This window comes from Cydia strobilella, chromosome 10, assembly GCF_947568885.1.
Source record: "Cydia strobilella chromosome 10, ilCydStro3.1, whole genome shotgun sequence".
NCBI classification, from domain to species: domain Eukaryota; kingdom Metazoa; phylum Arthropoda; class Insecta; order Lepidoptera; family Tortricidae; genus Cydia; species Cydia strobilella.
The window spans coordinates 13,845,041-13,866,246 of NC_086050.1; the positions used below are offsets into that span (position 1 = coordinate 13,845,041).

Below are 21,206 nucleotides of genomic sequence, written 5' to 3' on the forward strand. Positions count from 1 at the left end.
ATTATAATAGTAGCCAGATCTGTTGAGGATTACTTACGTTTATTTTTTCACTTACCAACACTGCGAATGCTGCAAGTTTACACTCTATGGCAGTCACTTATTTTTCGCTACAACTATTGTAGGTACAAATACACATCCTACATAGAAAATACAAAGTACTAACTACAAACACAAAGATACCTCCTATTATTTTAATAAGTTATTTGAACTAACAATTGCAATTTTTAATTATATACAAATTATCATTCATTCAATTACATTTATAAAAATATGGCGTTCGATTTGATATTCATTGCAGAGTTATTCCGAGAAGCTTCTGAATAAACAATAGGATATGATTCAATGCCGATGCCGCTATGATTCATTTTGCAGCGACCAGAGCGGCTCGTCTTGATTAACTGCGTACAAAATGCATTCAGTTTCAATTACGAGAGAGACTAATATATATTGTGGACACTCCTTTGTAGTTTCCGTTTGGGTGATTCAATGCTGTTTTTTGCTTTTATTTGTCATGGAGTCTTGAGATACAATCTTTATTGACAAATTCACAGTATGAAATGCAAATGTTACTATTCCTTACTTACTAACGGCCCGATTCAAACAATGCTTATAAAAAGTCACAGCGGTACGATACCGATCTGTCAGTGTCAAAAGTTACGTTTTTGGTTGAAGAAATGTCACTTTGACACTGACAGATCGGTATCGTACCGCTGTGACTTCTTATAAGCATTATTCGAATCGTGCCTTTACTCTCAGGCAAGCTTTGTATTTACTTGTTCGCTATTGATACAGCCCATCATTGTTTTCCCGGACTAAAGCAACCATTCAGTGTTTTGTTTACACACTACTTAAATATATTTCGGTTTAGTAGAGCCACTTGACTCTGTAAAACCTTAAGTAGTTATAACACTTGTAAATATCTAAAGCTTTATTGTGCTGCAATATCGTAAAAAGCTTGTTGCACAAACTATAAAAAAACACTCTTTCCTTTGATCTATCATTGTAATTTAAAAATACGTGGCCGCATACTTAAACCAATCGTAGTAAAAATAACCGTAGAGCCTATTATACAATTTAACAAGATAAACCAATACAAATACGCTCCATTCATAAATAACTTCAAAGCTACAAAAATCTCAGAATAGACGATTAATTTCCACACGCTGCCTAAGTCGGTTTGGCGCCGTGCCAGCGGCAGGCGTTAAAATAGCTTCACTTATCGATAGGACAGGAAATACGGCACTGTCACAACACTATCATATGACGGGAAACTTTGTGAAGGGATGCAAATGGAGACAAAACTATCGACATTGCCGGAAGCCTTTGCGACAGCTCTATTAGGTTTCACGGGGCAATTTCACGTTTCGGAGTTAGAGGACAGATTTGGTTCTGCAGAATTAGGCTCGGATGACTATGAACTTGCATCTGCAAGATAGATTTACCTACATTAAAACTATATTAAACTATACAGACACGAAACGAACGAGAAATATTGTTGTGAGCGTCTATCTTAAGTAGATAAAACTGGTAAGCTGTTCGTAGATGTACACACTTAGGTACATATCTAATTTGTAAATTGCATCTCATAATTCCGTCATGTTAGAATGTATCAATCTGTTAAACGAAATTTATTGTAAATAAAGCAGGCAATAATTATAATATTATAAGTAACCTGGCTTACCTCTATTACTTAAAGCTATTATAGATATTAAAAATCTTGGTACTTATACATTAGGTAGTTAATTGTATACAGCCTCGATTTTTACGATATTGCAGCCTCACTTAGTATACGCAAAAAAAAAACAAAGAAATTGCCAACCTCCTTCATAGGGGGTTTTATAGATGTTTAACAGCACTATTTAGTAATCTATTTACTTATACAAATTTAATGTTGCATTTTTTGCTAGGACACCCTATAATTTATCGCTAACCTTATCACTGATTTTTTCTTAAGAAATATTCCAAAATCGCTGCAAAAGCGTAGCTAATAAAATTAAATGTAAAAGGTAAATCACTAAAAGATCTTTTAGTCGAAAATCCCATAAAATAGAATGAAAGCTTTGAAGTTGCGAAATCTGTTTAACTCTGAGATTTTCCCGGGTCTCTTTGAGGCCAAAATTATTATTTTATTAAATAACTACGCTTCGGATTGAGTACTCTGGTAACTTTGTAGCTAATTAGTAGATTAATTCCTGTGCAAAAAGTACCAAGTGCCTTAGGTATACGGAACTTCTAATGAAATACGCTCAAACTAGGGCTTATGCCAAAGAAATAAGGTTTTTAAACGCTGGCAAAACATACATTTTTCCAAGATAACCTAATTACGAACTTTGCTTCACGCTACTTGACAAGTAGGTGAAAAGGTAGTTAAAATAAAACCGTGTAATTATGATATAATCCTGTGGAATATATTTCTGTGCGGTTAACGGCTTGAAACTCGTGTTATTGTTTTTGTGGTATTATTGTACGTATGACTTGCTGTGGAGGTTGTCATTGAACTAAATTTTGAAACTGAAAATCATTTTGTTTCCATGTAGTCACCGTTTCTTACTTACCTACCTAACTAGAGAATTCTATTAAATGTTTAAATCATAAACCGTGTTGCTCAGGTCAGCACTTATGCTTACCCTATATGTTTTGTTCTTTGAAGCGTACTCTACGACAACAATATTAACTTAACAGTCAGCATCAAAAGTAGCGGATCAGACTACGCGTCAAAAGTATACTACCATTCATTACCATTAGCAACTAAAAAAGAAGAGATATGTACAACAATTCAAGTAATTTAGGGTGACAGATACTTTTGACGCGTTTTCATTTGCTACTATTGATGTTGACTAAACAATGTGTTAGAAATTTGATATATACTTTGAAACCCTTATAGTATAATGGCGGGATATTATTTATTTATTGAATAAAATACAGTAACATTCTTAATAAAATTATAGTCGACGGACGATGATTTTCGAGCATTGACAAGGACAGCTGCATACTTTAATTTGTTTGTAAAGGACCAATAATGTTAATAATGTGGATGTTAAGGTAACCGGGTTCCAGTAATATTGACTTGAGTCTGAACGCGTTTGCCAAATGTATACAGAACGATGTGCCAAATAATCTACAATTGACCTCCAGAAGGTGGAAGGGCAGATGCAAAATTGGAAGCGTTTTTTTTTGTATTTTTCAGAAGGTGTTCCCAGCAAAGTTCCCAACAAAATAACAACGAATGTCAGCATCTCACTAACCACAGTCCAAATATAAGGTCCGTTCTAGAGTACTAAATAAATTAACGTCCCGACATAGATCCAAGTTTTTCCAGCAAAAAAAAAAGAAAATTAGGGGAGTGTAAGGAAAAACACGACCATTAGTTTTAGGTGGCCCGTCCTAATTACAGCTGATGTACTGGGGATATGTCCCTGGGATATACAAGGGTATGTACCGCCATCCCTGGCGTGTAGGGAGTTAAATAGACCCTTTGTAGTGCTCGAAGGCTTGTCTTAATTAAAATTGCTACGAACTTGTACTACACTGTGTTTTTTGACGAAATTAGATAATTTTCAAGCGGTGGACGTATTTACGAGTATATATACATGAAAACTATTTTGCAGGCCTTATACGGTTTCCTGATGTTTTTCGTTTTAAAATAATTATGTTTTTAGTAGATTAGTAGTCTATTCGACGTGAAATTAGGAGAGCATAGTACATGTACACTAAGAAGAAGAAGAAGAAGAAGACTAATGGACATGGTCAGAAAATAAATCTATTGTATTGTATGGTACTTTTGTTATAGGTACATAAAAATATCTTTGATAAATGTTGTTAAAAACTAAACATAAAATTCAATTAAATATATTAAACCGGGTCACACGTTTATAAAGTCAATGATTGCTCGACATGTAATAATATATTTAACATGTCAGTGTCTCACGGAAGTTTTGTTATAAAATTCAATTGATGGGAAAACTAAATAGAACATCTGTTATTAGTTCCTACAAAACTAAAATATGCCAATGATAATAATACTGCATCTTCCACATTTACTAAATATTCGAAATTCTGAATAATTTAACCCATCAAAAACTTTACATGTAAAAAGATGCAAGTCTCACAAGGCAACAATAACTTGGTCATCGCACGGCTCAATAATGACGTAAGGATCATCGTCAACTATTAAAAATAATTCTAATTGAACATAACGCTATCTAACGCTAATCAGTACAGAGTACAGTACGAGTAAAGCATTGTGTGCGGTTGCCAAGTCATTATATGTATTGAACAATAAAGATATCTAATATTGATACGGTTTGAACATCCCCTGGCACTGAGTAAAATACCGAGTTGGTTTCACATTACTTACAAACTTTTTTGTAGTAGAAGAATTGCGTTGCGAGACTTGCATCTTTTTACATGTAATGTTTTTGATGGGATCTCAACTCTTTTTGTAGGCAGTCCTTCCTTTCGGGTACTACTTCTTGTACGTCAGCTACCACTTTTCTCAAAGCTCATACTCATACCCATCACACATTATACTCGTACTCATACCTATACAATACTCATGGCCATAGTGCCGCGCTAAAGCAATACGAGTATCCTTACCATACTCATAGCCATACTATACACATAGACATAGACATATTATAACTATACACATCTTCATACTCACATCGGACATCGTAGACCTTTACTTTACCTACTATTTGTAGGAACTGCAAAAGTAACTTTGTAATCGCATATATTTAGTTGGATTACAAACTTACTTATGCAGTTCTTAAATCCTAAAAACGTGACGTTGCCATATTTTTAGGTTTATTGTGGCTTGATAAGCGAAAAAATACTTATGTTTAAAATTTTAAGCTTGTGGGTCTGCTAGAAGTACCATAGAATTATGATGATCGTGAGTGTGTCAGTGACAAAACTAAGGAACGTTGACGTGCAATAATTCTTAAACTACAAGTTCAAATTGAATGTGCTTTAGAATATATCTAAGACATATATATGCCCTATGTGTCACTGAAAAATCAGGGTTCTAGCTTTAGCCAACACAAAACTACAGGACGTTGAAAATGGACTGACTGGCTTCGAGAAAAGGATGGTACGGCCGTGCCTCTTTGTATTGCTCGACTTGGCGAGGGCACTGCCGTACCCCCAGCTTTTACACGGAAGATAGGCGTAATTAGAAGAGGTCTAAACAAGAACTATAACGTGAAAATGTAGCCCCGTTTATAATCTAATTAATTTTAAATTAATACTTAATTAGGTATTAACTCTTTATTAGTTAAATAAAATACATCATATCGATTACCTGTATTCTTTGAAGTGTGTACAACTGTAGATAAATAGTAAATAACTAACGTAAATATTTTGGTGTTATAAATATTTAACTTATTATAACAACCATTCCATTTATTCTTGTTCGCTTATAGTATATATTACAAAAACAGTTGATGTTATACATATTTAAAACACTTTCAAGTTGGTGTGGGTATTTGTATGGCACGCGTAAATGACTAACTAGGTATATACTAATCTATTTTCTGCTACAACGCAATTTTCCTCGCGGTAAAAACAACCAAGGGCCGAAAGTAAATATAGGATTGCCTTGTTTGTCGGCCTATTTAAAATGGTCAGGCAAACATTTTGATGGCTTAAGTGGCTTTAATGGTTGTTAATGAAATATTTAATTATTTATTGGTTCAATGATTATAATTAATTTTGTAGCACTAGTTTCATGAGTAATATAACACGCATATACAGGTGATCAATCCAAATGGGTCAGTATGGAGAAATCAGAAACTATGAGAGGTAGCGAAATCTGTTCTAAGGAACCATGGCGTCAATTTTAGATTTAATAATAATGACATTCAAACTTTTTTTTTAACTCTCATACATAACCGGTAATCGAACCTGGTCAATATTCTTTATATAATCGCGTGTAGTATTTGTTTGTATAATTGATCCTGAAAGTATAAAGGTTATGTATAAAAGATTTAAAAAAAAAATGCCATTATTATTAAATCAAAAATCGAAGCCATGGTTCCTATTAAGAACAGATCTCTCATAGTATCAGACTTCTCCCTACTGACCCATTTGGATTGATCACCCTGTCTATGAATAAATATTAGGCAGGTTTGGGTTGATTTATGTCAGTCAGTCGGAACTTTTACGTATATATATATATATGTAGGTAAAATAAGTAGGCAAGTCATTTCAAGATTTAATTATAACACAGTTCGTTTATTAGGCCAAGGATGACTCAGTTCACCAAAAAGAAATGTAGGCACAGCACATTGAGGTTGCCAGTTCCGCAAGAGAGCTTTAGTTATTGAGGAGCACCAAAAAAAATAACGCTGATAATAATCGTTCAGTAGGTTACAAATTTAAATAAGTGTTCCTATAAAATAATCAGCATCATAAGTCAAATTCTTACATGGAATTTAGAGTTGACATTACCTGCTACATAGCATCGCATTTTTTCTAAAGAACCACTTATTTAAAAAAATAACACTTTTTACATGTAGGTATTTAAGTATTAGGTTATCACTTTTGGAAATTAAAATCATTATACAGACAGAACTACAATGGGCTGAACGATAAATTCAAATACATAATATTGTTTAACCACCAAAATAACAGATTTATTTATAAAATTTATTTGTATAGAACCACTCAATGGGAATGAAGTTCAAATTAATTAAAGTCCCCAAATCCCAATTACCAAGAATTAATTCCCTCCTAAAGCCCGCTTCATTGCACCTGTCACTGCGCACAAATAAATTATTCAAACAAGTCTTGCAACTATAGGCACTTGAAAAACAGCGCAAGTCCCCGAAGTGTGAAGTAGCGTGTGTCGTTCTACTTTAATTCGCGTATTGTTTATCCCAAGTGCGCGTGCGACTGCCAATTGGCAGCGAACTGGGTTCACTAGCCGTTGATTCATCGTTACGTAAACATAGTATTAATATCTGTAACTAGGATTCCCTTAGGTATTATGACTAATATTGTCGTACGTTCGACCTCATTTTGAACACTTTACTCACTAAGTAGGTACCTGAATATACTTATTATATATTGCTTTCCACGAGGCCTGTATCGTGTTATTACATTTAAATTCTTCTTAATTGTTAGAGAAATGTTTAAATTGCATTTTTTTCTTTACTTGGACAGTAATATTTTCTGTAAGGTTGTGATAGCATGCAATTATTATCTTAGTTAAACTTTCATAATACAAAAATACAGATAAAACCAGAATAAAGGCCGTAATTAAAGCGTAACCGAGACAGAGCCCCTGATAATACAGGTAAGAGAGATTTTTATAGCGCTGGGAAAAATTTAATTAAACCTCGGTAAACTATAAAAAACAAGCAAGCAGCAAATCCCAACGCTATTAAGATTTAATTTTATATTCATACGTGCATTTTGGCAAGTTTAGTTTTAATAAAGTGATAGCGGTCTAGTTTATTTGGTAAGAACAGGTATTTCGTAGTAGCATCAGTCATCGGCATAAGCACAACATTAAATCGCAAAATCTGACAGTTGGATTTACCCGAGTTTGAAGTTCAGCGACTCATTTTGCCTTGTTATAACCATAGAGTAACTTATACTAGAGCGGTACTGTCATAGTAAATTTTGTAACCCCAGTAAATTCACTGCCATCTGTCGACACACTTTAAAACTAAAAATGAAGATTTATAAAAATACGATAGAATGTATTTAAATATAGATAAATGATTTTTTTTATTTGCATTAATTATTTTTATGATTTTGACCCATGTTCTTTCACTGATATGCGTTAAAATTGTTAAATAACAAACCGGTTTCGTTTGTTACGCCATCTATTCGACTGTAGGCCAAAACTAGTAGCGCCCTCTGAACGAAAATCAAATTTTCTTGATTTTCGAGGCACGTTTTTTCCTTAGACTGTATCCATCTATTACGGAGTTATATCTATCTTTGTTATAACTGATGGCTGACACCTCTCGTATCTCACTTCTTCGACTGCCAGTAGGATATGTCTGTAGAGCCCACTTTTCAATGTGGTGTCTTGATAATCAAATACAAAGACAGCTGTTTCTGGACTACTTATTCGTCTATATACTGGTTCGAGAAATGGACCCATGCCCTTGCAATTTGATATTTGGGAACTACATAATACTATAAAATACCGTTATAAAGAACCGGGCCCTAGAGAATTATAGGTTCAAAACGCCATTGTGATATTTGTGATTAAACTTATTTATTTACTTAACAATGTATCGTTTATTAGTATTTTATTATTTTGTGCATAATATATACTATGCATATAGTAGCTGTCGGAACAGTATGGCTACCACCCGTACCTATGACACTGACATATTCTCTCTCGTTCTCGCATATTAGCGCGAGCGAGATGTATAGAAAATAAGTCACACAGACGTTAGAGAATATGTTAGTTTGACACTGCTAAGGCAGTCGTGGTAAGGTTATTGGTTCAACCAACGAGCGAACATTCGCTTTATGTGAACTTTAAATCTAAGTTCTAGAATTGAACCCTAAAACGGGCAGTACGTACTTACCCACAGCTCAGCGAATAGTCGTGGAACTCGTGGACGAATTGCTGGCAGCGTAAAGTTTTCATTGCTTTTTCAGTCCGTCTTTGCATCTCAAAAGAGATCCAATAGGGAAAGTACTTTTAGAAATCGCATTCTGTTTACTGTGCAGAGGTTGGCGATTTGTATTTACGTATTTGAGTGTATCCTTACTTTTAACTAGGTACCCAAAAACCCTTCCTCAATGTTCCGGTTACTTTATCTTTAATGCTTTAATATCGGGTAACTATAGAAAAAAATAAACAAAAAATTGTTAATTTAATTCCAATCATCTTCTTCTAAAATACACTAAACTCTAGACTCACTTACTTTGAACTTATTTTTTTTCTATAGGTACCCGATATAGTTTAGTGCACTCATTTCTAACGTCGAAGTTAAATATTTCTATTCAATACCTCATTGAAAAAACGGGAATAAGGGGCCTCATTGAAATAATCACGTGGATTTTGTTCACATCTGTCATCCCGTTAATTTTTAATTTTTGATTGTATTTGTCGTTACGGCTTAAGTCTCCTAACTCTATATTTGCTATTCTTTGTTCCAGGCGTCTCCCACGACCGCTCATATGTGCTGTTCCGCCTAGGCCGCCGGGTCTCGTCCCCAGTCCGCCAGTTCGCGGAGTCCGGGCGCGCTGAAACGCTCGGTTCAGCGCCGGGTACTATGGACGTATTCGGCGCGCCAGCTGTCATGCAGGGCGCAGGCCGGACAGAGGCAGAGTTCTTTGTTGATGGGAACCACTCAAGAGTAAGTGATGTCAATCAACAGAATACTAGGTATACTATGTAGAACAATGGTCAAGTCTGGCGCGCAGCTGCGCTTGGCTCGGACGGACTACTAGGAACGTATAACCCAGGTAGCATTTATGACGTCATTATTACGTCATTACGACGTCGCCGACGTCACTTTGCTACCTGGGAAGCACTGCGGCGGCTGGGACTAATGTAGTTTTCCTTGTCGACGTCAACTGTGTAAAGGTAATCTAATTTAAACTATCGTGAGACATACTATTTAACAATAAAATAACACGTAAGTCTAAAACCGTAATAATTATTTTAATGTGTAAAGGTACGCTATGTTAGGTAATTTCGGGCAACATCACCGAGACACAGCGTTTATCAAAGGGTTGTAGTTAGATATTGCCAAAGTAGTTACAGTATAATATTGTACTCGTACCTACCTTTTCTTTCTTCAAATATACATACGACATTTGGAAATTTCGAAATTGACCTCTTTTCGAATTTACTCAAATTGACCTAGCATTATAACATATAAATTGAGTTTGGAGCGAATGTCTTTACAAAAATATATACCTACGCAAGATCACTGTCTTGTAAGAAACACGAATAATAGCCTTTACGGCGTCATTAAAAGTAGGTAGCTTATAAAATACAGACAGATAATAACTACATTTTCATAGTAAAATCTGAATCCGTTAACAAAACATCCCCGAAATACAGAACAATAAAAATAAACTTTCGCACGCCAATAACTCCCCAATTTAACCAACGTTGGTACTTATAACACAAAGCCTTCCACAATGCCTGGAAATATCGTATTTCACCACTAATTAAAGCCCTCGGGAGCAAACAACAATTACGATACGTCAAACTGTTGTTATCGAGTAAAAATGTATCGAGTCAAATTTGTAATAAAGGGGGAGGTTTTATTATGATGAGAATATTAAGAGCAGTATTTTGACTCTGAACAAAAGGAAAACCCTGACTAATTCGGCTTGGTGAAGACAACTAAAGTATTATAAAGTCAAACTGCAGTATTTTAATGCCTAAAACATAACGCCAAACAGGACGCGTATCCTTTCGTATGCCTTGTCCCGTACACGTCCCAGAGAATTTGGACAGTAATTTACAATTTTAAGGTATGTAATTAATTCAGTTGCAAATTTTTGACAAGAACATTCAAAGGGTTAATGGTTATTTCACGGCCGTCATAAAAGTAACAAAGAACGTCAAACAGATCATTAGGTATGTTATAAAATACTAACTACTATGCATTTTATGAAAATCATTGTGTTAGTAGCCGCTGTTAGAATTTTATTAATGGTTGGCAAAATTTTGATGAAAATTGAATTACAAAATAAATATCATCTTAGATTAGGTGCGGATATAACATAATTGTTTATTTTAATCCACATGAATTTACACATTTTCCGGTATCGTAACTGAAAAAGCTTACGAAACGGTGCGTAAATGAAATGAAGCTAAACATGTCCATAACCTACATACTTCATTCGGAAAAGTAAAGGTACTGTTTCATAAATACTTGCGGTTTTATCGCGTTTGCATCGCGTTTGTTTTATCTGTCCAATTCAGTTCGTTTACAATTAACGGCAATGCCGGTGGCGGCAAATGTAGTGTGTTTAAATCGAACGTTACTTTACTCGAATGCAAGAACGTTAATGGTAATGTGTGACGCATAGCGCATAGATAGGTATCTAGTTGTAAGACTGTATTATTATTATTTGTATCTCCTTAGATCCCGGTCTTTTGATAGGCTTGTGTGGGGATATAGATCCAACACGTAGAGGCCCATTTGGAGAGCTTTAATGTCTTGTAGAACGTACGAATGTATTTTTTATTTAATTCTTTTATTAAGAAACAATCGGTAATTGACATTGTGCGTAATAATAAAACATTGCATTTAAAAATTAGACCTACAGTTTCCTTAATTAAATATAAGGGTGCAAAATTCTATAAACTATACATTTGAGTTTAGTAATTATATAATTATTAAACCATTATCAGCAAATTATTGTGGTCTACAAGTGAAGGCATGTTTACAAAAACAACTACATTAGACATGAATTTACAGGAAACGAAAAAAACTAAAATAAATGTCTTCTTATATATTAGTTATTGGACATAAATATTGTATAGGTGCTTTTAGTAAGTGGCCAATAGTTCCGAAATATACGATTACACATTTCAAAGACCAGTATTTTTGGAAACAAATTGAAAAATAAGTTCGTCACTTATGCTATTTTTGTAAAATTTTGTCAGTTATGTTCATTTTGTAAGAAAATAAAACAAGTTTCTATAGAAATAAAATTATGTTTTGTATTCTATAGAGAGGTACAGATTTATCTTACTAAAATAGTGGATTTATTTTAATCCTCACATCCGCTGCTGTTGTCAAAACAATGTAGACATGTAGCTTTTGTAAAATAGGTATATTTTTGGGGACTGATTTTGGATAATTGGGGTCATTTTTGGACACTATATTTTGCTCTACGTGTAGATCCTGCTTAGACGAATGCTATGATACCAAAAACTCAAATCCGCAAAAAATGTTAGTTATGTTGTTTTTGTAAACATGCCTTCAAGTATTTATTTCGAGTAATTATTTGTTCCTAAATAGCATTGATAGCCGAACGGCACAAATTATGTTGGCCCTCCCTAATAATATACTTATAATACATAATACGTTTTTCGGCTCATAGTTTGCGCGTCATACGTGCCCATCGATACGTCTATTACCTACATAATATTATATACATAAATATTATATACATATTTTTTTTTTTTTTTTTATTGTTTTAGTGTAAGTTTTGACATTGTAAATTTACTTATATTTTGGATTTGTAAGTATTTATCTACTTACTCTTATTGTAATTGTGTTGACAATCCTTATTGGAGCTATAATTTTATTTTCATTAGTATTGTTATTATTTTCATTTTTATTTTTATTTTGACGATCATGATAGAAATTCTTATATTTTTGACATTAATGCAAACTTATTATGTAAATTGTCTTTCATGAAATAAATCATCTAATCTAATCTAATCTAATCTAATATCAATTAGGTATTCATATTAAATGATAAACAAAATGATATTATGTATGTCTTTACCCATCACGGAACACTGGGGTTCCGGGCATTTGGGAAGTCAAGACGTAGATGCCCTTTTGACACTTTAATGAGATGTAAAGGGTACACCGCGCGGATGCTGCCTTTGTTCGTGTCAGGCACGCACGCAGAGGCAGCACCCGCCAGGGTGTAAATACTATTGGAAGTTGATGAAATCTAAAACGAACTCGGGTAGGGTGAAAACGATGGGCTAAATACTAGGCTATGGAATAAAAACCGGACGCGTGCCTAATAAAACCGTATGCAATTTTATTTCCGGCATAGACGGTGACTCGCCCCCACAAAAAGCAACATCTAACATGACTCAAGGGCTTGCCCTTCACCGCCGTTGACTGGTGTAAGGGCTGAGGGTAGAGAGGACTGGACGTCCCTCGAGTCTGCAATATTATGTATCATTCTTATTTTGTACAAATTAATAATATGCGGATCAATAGTTACCTATATATTTGGCTCTCGGGTTTACGAAGTACTATTTCTGGATAGACATGCGTAGTTCCATCATTATCGCCCTTTCAGCTTCACCGCACATATCTATCTTGCGAAACGAACCAGATGTGATTACCAATAACTATCGGTAACTACAGCCTACCGAGATTGATTTATCCGTACCAGAAAATACATTTATGTATCTGAGACGTATTGATATTGTTTATTAGGGAGCAAACTCAATAACCCTCAACCACAGACTACCCCTTATAGACTTCATATCGTGAAAATCATACTTAGGCTCGCAGTATCCACCACACTAAGAGAACGCTTATCTCTCATACTTGTTTAGTACTATGCTACCATTCGTAATACTGTTATTTTCATATAAATATAATTATATTGCTTGTACGGCTCATATTTTTTTGTAAATGCATCTTTGTTTATATTTTTACGTTAGGCAAGCAACGTTGTGTTACTTATGTTGTAACCATAAGTCGTGTTATATGATCGCTGACCTTCGGACCGAGTTTGACGGACATTTTCTGTTCGTGAGTAGGGCCGGGCTAAATGGATTAGGCTTTCGGATAAACATGCCTGAAAGGTAGAGTAGAGTTTGTAGTTTGTACCTACTTTCATTGTATTAGTCTACTTGGCTTATAGCTTCAAACCGGGTATGCGCTTTAGGGTACGAAATTTTGCGGTCCGCTCTTCTACCATATTTATATGTATTAACAACTCTCTCTCTCTCATTCTCTCTCTCTCTGTACTCTTTTCTTATTTCCTTCTATAAGCAAAGTTTATTAGTTGACAGATTGGTTCAATTGTGGTAATAAAAATGTATCCACGCTTTTACAGTATTATGACCACAGTTTTACGTGTCTTACTAGACACAATCCTACCGAAGCAAAGTTTACTTTGGCTTCTTTTAAAGATAAAGTATACCTTGAAGAAGAGATAATAAGAAATAGATAGGGCATAAATTCTTATACAGCCCAGGATTATATTTAAACCTAGCTAAGACAGTAGGCTTATTAAAACTTTCCCAATTAACACATAATACGAGTATATCTTGGAGTTCACACTTACCACTTAACCTATACGGGCACACTTCGGTGTTAGAGACACCGACTCGGTAAACAAGAATTCGAATTATTCCGCAAACTTCCATAATACGCAAACAACAATATCGGAAGTTGGGGCGACAGTTGGGACCTACATAAACAGTTTGTGAAGTTACGGCCTGTAGAGTTAGAAACTTGGCTCTACAAAAGATCTGATACCTTTTTGACAGTGCGAGTCTTATGGTTTCGTCTTGGCAACATTTTACATGAAATGTTTTTGGTGGGATTCGTTATACAATTTCCATTCTGATATTTAACTCCCCATTCTATACATAACGATACTTTTGCTAAATTGTTAATTGAAAGTACCCTCAAGAAATACTATGAAAAAATATACTTAGTCATATTTTACTTTCCTCGTATTCGAAATGAAAAGTGTTCGAGCTCCAAACTACCTCGGCAGAAATGAGTGCATTTCATCCCTAGGTTAACAATCTACTATAGGCACATAATTGAATAGAGCTTTAAGAAATGGGTCCCTGCGGAAATAATTTATGTCAATTCCATTTTAATTATGCGAAATGAATGTAATGTGGAGGGTAATTTGACGAAGGCACCCGTAAGTAGCATCCTCAGGGGAGGACTGATTAGGAACGTGTGCCGCCGGGACGGCAAGTGGATTAAAAAGGAGATTTAAAATGAAATGTAAAACGAATTTGATAAATTTTCTTTTTCTTTGTAGAATTTATATCTATAACATACCTACCTTTCAAATTGCAAATGCATTAATAATTTATTCTTCTAAGCTTTCGTATAAGTCATCATAAGTAAATAAAAACCGACATTAAGTAGGCCTTTACCCGCCCAAAGTAAAATATAGGTACTGCAGTATTTATCAACCACCAAATATAGTTACCGTCAACCGGGGTTAATAGGGATGGCTGGGGTGAATAGGGGCAAAACTTAAAAAGTGATTAATGTAAACGTAAAAAATACCTACACTAATTGTATCGTACAAAATCTACTATTGTTTTCAATCGAATGATACAATTTGAGTGGGTATTTTTTGAGAAACCTTCAGGTAAATCACATTTTAAGTTTTGTCCCTGTTCACCCCAGCCATGCCTATAAACCCCGGTTGACGGTACCTATTTATTTTCCTCGAAAATGTTTTTTGTTGCAAATGCGAATCAAAAAAAAATCGTGTAATATTTAAAATCACCATATAATATAGCGAAATTCAGCACCTACGGTGAAGTTCAGGTTCCCTATGATAGATACTTTTGCCAACCCTGATTTTCAATAAATTTCAACAGTGAAAATGGGGTATAGTTATATTACAATCGCGAATTCCAAAGGTTAAGTAAGGCTCGGGCAGGACGCGCCTGCCCCCGACATATTAATTACCGACTGTCTAAACCACGGCTCACCTGCGCGCTTGACGTGTGATGAGATTTATTTCAATTTTACCAGCAAAACCGGCTAGATATAATTGCGTCTGACCCTTTTTGTCTTTAATTGAGAGGGATTACGCCTTGCTACGGAGAAAAAATAGAATTACAGGTTCGTCCAGAAATATGCCAGAAATATATATATTTTTTAAATATTTTTCCTACTATACACGTTTTTTACAAAATGTTATTCATAACTACAATAATTTAACTGTTACAAAACGTATTATCTTCAAAATATTGTCTTTTAGCTTTGATACACTAACGCATACGTTTATTAAAATTATAAACAATATGCCGCAGCAAAAAAATGTCGACGCATTTTTGGGCCATCCTGTACATTAATCTGAAAACAAGCGCCCACGTATATCGACTTATTGTGATGTGAACATTAACTTATACCAATACTGTAAACTTCCATAGCAAACATAGCTTTTCAAACAACTGTCTAATTCTAATTTATAATAAAGGTGGATATTATTAGGAGATAGCTGTTTATTATAACTTATATCGTATTATCCGATTAATATAATTTAAATGTCACATCTACTCGGTCATAATATTTATAAAAAAACAATAGTTCTCATAAAAGCGGTTGCCAACGAATATTCCGACCGAAGGAACTTAGCTGCTCTTCCCCTAACGCGAATGGTAATTAAATAACAAGAAGTATTATCATAACATCAAATGTTTGTTTCAGGTATCAGTAATGGCCAGGATGATCCCCTCCCCCGACTGGTTCGTGGGAGTGGACAGCTTCGACCTCTGCGTTGACGGCAACTGGCTGGACAGCATAACGATAGAGGTATTAGAATTCTCTAGCTAAGTAAAAGTTCATCAGCAAACTCTAGCTAAGTAAAAGTTCATCAGCAAACTCTAGCTAAGTAAAAGTTCATCAGCAAACTCTAGCTAAGTAAAAGTTCATCAGCAAACTCTAGCTAAGTAAAAGTTCATCAGCAAACTCTAGCTAAGTAAAAGTTCATCAGCAAACTCTAGCTAAGTAAAAGTTCATCAGCAAACTCTAGCTAAGTAAAAGTTCATCAGTGAACTCTAGCTAAGTAAAAGTTCATCAGCAAAATCTAGCTAAGTAAAAGTTCATCAGCAAAAGACGTCTATTGATGTACAAAAGCCTCGCTACTGTCGCTAATTAAATAGCGATCAAATTGAGAAGAGATTTTAAGGAAACCTCAGGGTAGATAAATCATAATTTCTACAAATGGAATCGAATGGTATCTGACTATTATTTCACAGTTATAATGAGGCACATGCTAATAGTACTACATTTACTATGATTCACTTTCTAATCAGATTGTGAAGGATATAATAAGTTATATATAAATATATTAAATACTTAAATACGTAGAAAACATCCATCTTAGGAGCAAATGTGACGTTTTCAACCAAAAGGTACCACATTCTCGGTTATTGATAAGGTTGATTTCAAATTTAAGCTATATGGTAATGGCGACTTAGTGACAACCGACAATAAGTACCCTTTTGGTTAAGAATGGCACAAATATTTGCTATGAATACTCATATAAATGCCCTTACCGCGATTCGATCCAGCTTCGTAGGCAGCGTCACTACCGACTAGGCTAAGGAGGCCGTTAAAAGGACAACTAAATACGTAAAGCGTTAGGTAAAGTATGTTTTGTGGCACGCGGTGTTCAGCAGTAGGCTATCGTGATGATAATATAATAATATTTATGTACATTGCTAAACATTTTTATCCTTCAGGTGGACCCACTAGATGCCGGCACAGACAACGGGTTCACGTTCACAGCACCCAACTGGCCGACGGCTCCTCAAGGAGTCGCTTACCGCATCACCTCCAAGTATCCTTCACATCCTGCTGGCTCCTTCTTCTACCCGCATCTGAGGAGACTGCCGCCTATAGCCACTTTCCAGTTCATTAAGGTATGGTTCGACTAACAGCCCTGAGCCCACGCGTTCACTATCACAAGGATTTACTTCCCACACCTCTCATAAACGGTCGGGGGCTTATTGTACTCGTATTTACCGTAAGAGATTACTTTCCCAAGTAATTTTTCTGATTAGATGTGTTGTCTCACTTTCTAAAGACGGCGCCGAGTGCAAGAATTTTAAAAAAGTAGGTCAAGATTTGTAGGTAATCTAATTATGACTTTTTTGTGGCACTGACACATCCATTAATTTGATGCTGTGCTGATAAATCAGATCAGTAAAGATGTGGTGGATATGAATCAGTAATAAAAGACTTGAATTTTCCGAAAGTTCTTAAAATATACCTGTTATATTATGTTCTCAACAAGAAAAACTGATTTGTGTTTGAAACGAAATGAATACATTCGGAATTTGTTAATAAACAACGAACCTACACCCGACCAAACCTAGTTATTTTGTGCAATTTTTCCTTATGCCTTTAAATTAATCTTAGTATAAACATGAAACGGTGTTTAAACAAAACAAGTTGTTACGTTACCAATCATTTATTTTCATATTTGACAGTGTCCTCTATCAGATTCTATGATAAAATTGATAAACTAGCGTTACCTAGTTTGCGTTTGGAACAACGCCATCTTTTAGGAAATTTGGACAACAAACTAAATAACTCCATATATATAGGCTCGAACAACATCAGCTATTTTATAGTTAAAATTTGAATTCTTAATGATAGCTACCGCGTTTAATTTCGCCGCTAGGTGCGCTAGTGTAGATGGAGGTCTTTTAAAATGTCAAATGCATAGAAGTTTGGGGGGTTTTAAGCTTTTTTATCGGGAATTTTCACTCCTTATTCATAGTTGTGTTAAATCTGTGTCCATCTTTGATTAATCATGGTAAAAGACATAACTCAATAAATGTTAGTGGTTTAAAAAAAGTGCCAGTATAGAAAAATTTTGAGATCTGTTTTTTTGGACCTACATCTACAGAGGCGCCAACTAATGAGCACAAAAATGGTAGCCCTCATTCCATTTTATTTTACCGGATGTGTGTAATTCCATTCATTCATAATTTGTTTAATTTGCCTCTCTCTCTAACTGTCAAGCATAATCCTCCTGTAATTTATTAAAATTCTGACATAAGCAATATGAGGGTAACATTCAATGCTGTAAGATCTGCGGCATTTCTCAAATGTCTGAGCGTAAGAAGACAAACGATAATAGTAACATCGTTACGTAATAAGCAAAGAACATTCTCATGTATCGCTTTCAAACGGTTAGCGTCTTAGTCTGATCCTTGGAGGTTTCTTCTACTTCGTTCTAAGACTACCTATTCCAGTTTATAAAATACCGTTTTAAAAATAATATCTAGAAATCTAGAACTAATTAAATAGTTAATGTTAGTATTGTTAGTATTCAAATACACATAACAACAGTAGAACAGATTTAACTTAAGATTAGTTCGACTGACCTTGGATTTATATATATATATATATATATATATGGTACTTTTTGATTCCTAAGGGGTGGAATGGGGGCCAAAAGTAAAAAAAAACACCGTAAAAGTCACTGTGTGTTTTCATGTACCTAATAATTAGAGCAGTAATATTTTTTTAATCCAAAATCCATTTGTTTTGTTACCTACATAAAAGTTTTTAAATTCTACGTTATGACAGTTAACGCTTAAAAAGAAAATGATAGCATAAAAACGTTTCAATCCAAAGCAATAGCTGATCTGCACATGGCTTAGAGGATATAACCAAACGGAGTAGCCATTAACAGGCGTTCCCCTCTGTCGAAACTCTATGACCAATGGTCATACACATTATATGTACTGATGTCAGAACATGGCTATTTTTATGTTACGTATACATTTGACGTGCTTTTCCCCCGCAAAAATCGGCAGACTGTTTTGTATCTAAAATTACAGACAAGGCGTCTCCATTTGCTATTATCCTCCAAGGCATATGGCAAGTTTTGTAGGTAACATTCATAATAAAGTATGAGTAAAGAGTATTAATAATAAATTAAAACAATATGCACTTGATTATCTACAAACATGGTTTGAAATTTAAATTAACTATTTAGTTTACATTGCATGTTTTATAGTGTTCTGTGTCCAGCGATTAAAAACTGATGCAAAAAGATTTTTTTGTTAACAAGCCGGTTCCATTAGGAGTGGAGTTCCACAATACAGCTGACAACACATTAGCCCTGCGTCAGACAGATACAAATTGCGTAATTTGTAACTTTAAGTCTTCGCCTTACTCGTACCAATGGCTGCTGCTGACGTACTGTTTTAAATTATACTACTGTTAACCTAATAACATTTGTTTTGTTTTTAATTTTAATTTTCTTTGGAGACAAAGAAGCTTTGGTCTTGTGAACAAACCGAATTGTTGAGAGTTAAGGTGACTGTCCAATTGTAACTGCCGCTGCACTGCAGTTGCGACGTTACGCGGTGCCGCACTACTGTAGCAGCACGACTGCGGCTGTTGCGGCGTGCAGTCGCGACAGCGTTCGTTGATGGCTTGTCAATGTCAAGTCATATAATGTCATACGTACAAATAAAATACTAATTTACTTTTGTATTTTTTACGTGAAGAAGCGAGTGACGATAATGCTACATGCTACATGAAAAAGAAGACCAGTTTGCCTTTCTACAATAGTCAGAGTCCGACGAAGGCAGCTACGCAATATTAATAAAAAATCTGATATTTAATGGTGATCCTTTATTCAGATAATATTGCCGATTAAATGAAAAGCAATTCAACATTGAATGAGACTTAATAATTGACGAAATACAATCAAATTACTCAAATAAAATTAATGCAGAGGAAAAATTATTCTTAACATTAAGGTAAGTTCACAATGTGAAATTTTCTTCCCCATCCTCTTGCCTAAATGCGTGACCACCGCACACAGCAATCCGACGGAAACGGGACTCATGGAGTTCGTGATATATACGGGGGGAGTGCGCACTTGATCCACCTGCATCACGTATAGGTACTCGGCCGTCAGAAACGTGCGGCTGGATTTAGAAGTCTGTAATAAACGTCCCCTCAAAACCATGCCAGGTAGGCTCTTTTAGCAGGCCTTTTATTGATTTCTGCAAAGTGATTCGTAGGTTCTGGAGATGACGATGCGACACGTAAGAATAAAATTATCCAATGGTGGGCAGGCAGTCGTTCGGTGTTAGCAAAATATTACAGATTTATCTTTCTAAGTATCCATATTAAGCGAATTTTACTTTCCTTAGGTACCAAACAGTGAAGCATGATGAATAAAATAATTTGTAATTTACACTTCATATTGTCCAGTTGCAGGTGTGAATGGGCGACGGCACTCTATGATATGACCGCACCATCCATATAAAACTTGACGGGCGAGACAAGAAATCCTTTATGAAGAAAGATATTTCCCTCGCCTTGGCCGATAGAAAGAACTTTTAATAAATTAATTTGAATAATAAATGGTTTCCTCGTGTTGGTGTGAAGAATTACGTGTTGCACTGTAACAAAGTTTGTTTAACCCTCATGCCTTGAGACCTCCGCAACTGTCAATATTCTAAATTTTAAACCATTCGCTTCTCTCGTGGTTCAATTTTGTATCGTTTCGTATGTTTGGATATCAATATGTTACCATGAGGTATTAAATAACATCTTTGCCCCTTGTAATAAAAATAAATGATTGCTTCTTTTATTTAGCTCAGGAATGGCTTTGCAATGACAAAATGAGAAAGTGTCACCATAAACGACATTATATAATATGATATATTACAATACAATTACAGTTGCCAGGAATATTCGGCAACTATTCGGTATTTGGCCACTTTGCCGGATATTCGGTATTCTATTTGCCTCTCTATCGCTCGT

At 35.0% G+C, this 21,206-nt stretch overlaps 1 protein-coding gene across 1 annotated transcript in view; it reads left to right on the forward strand.

Annotated features, from left to right (window-relative positions):
- Positions 1-21,206, forward strand: part of LOC134744613 (spondin-2) — a 57,909-nt gene that overhangs the window by 28,459 nt on the left and 8,244 nt on the right. Inside the window, exons 3-5 of the mRNA XM_063678486.1 lie at positions 9,130-9,329; positions 16,113-16,217; positions 17,150-17,329. Coding sequence (XP_063534556.1) covers positions 9,130-9,329; positions 16,113-16,217; positions 17,150-17,329 — 485 coding nt within the window. The remainder of the gene's footprint in view (positions 1-9,129; positions 9,330-16,112; positions 16,218-17,149; positions 17,330-21,206) is intronic.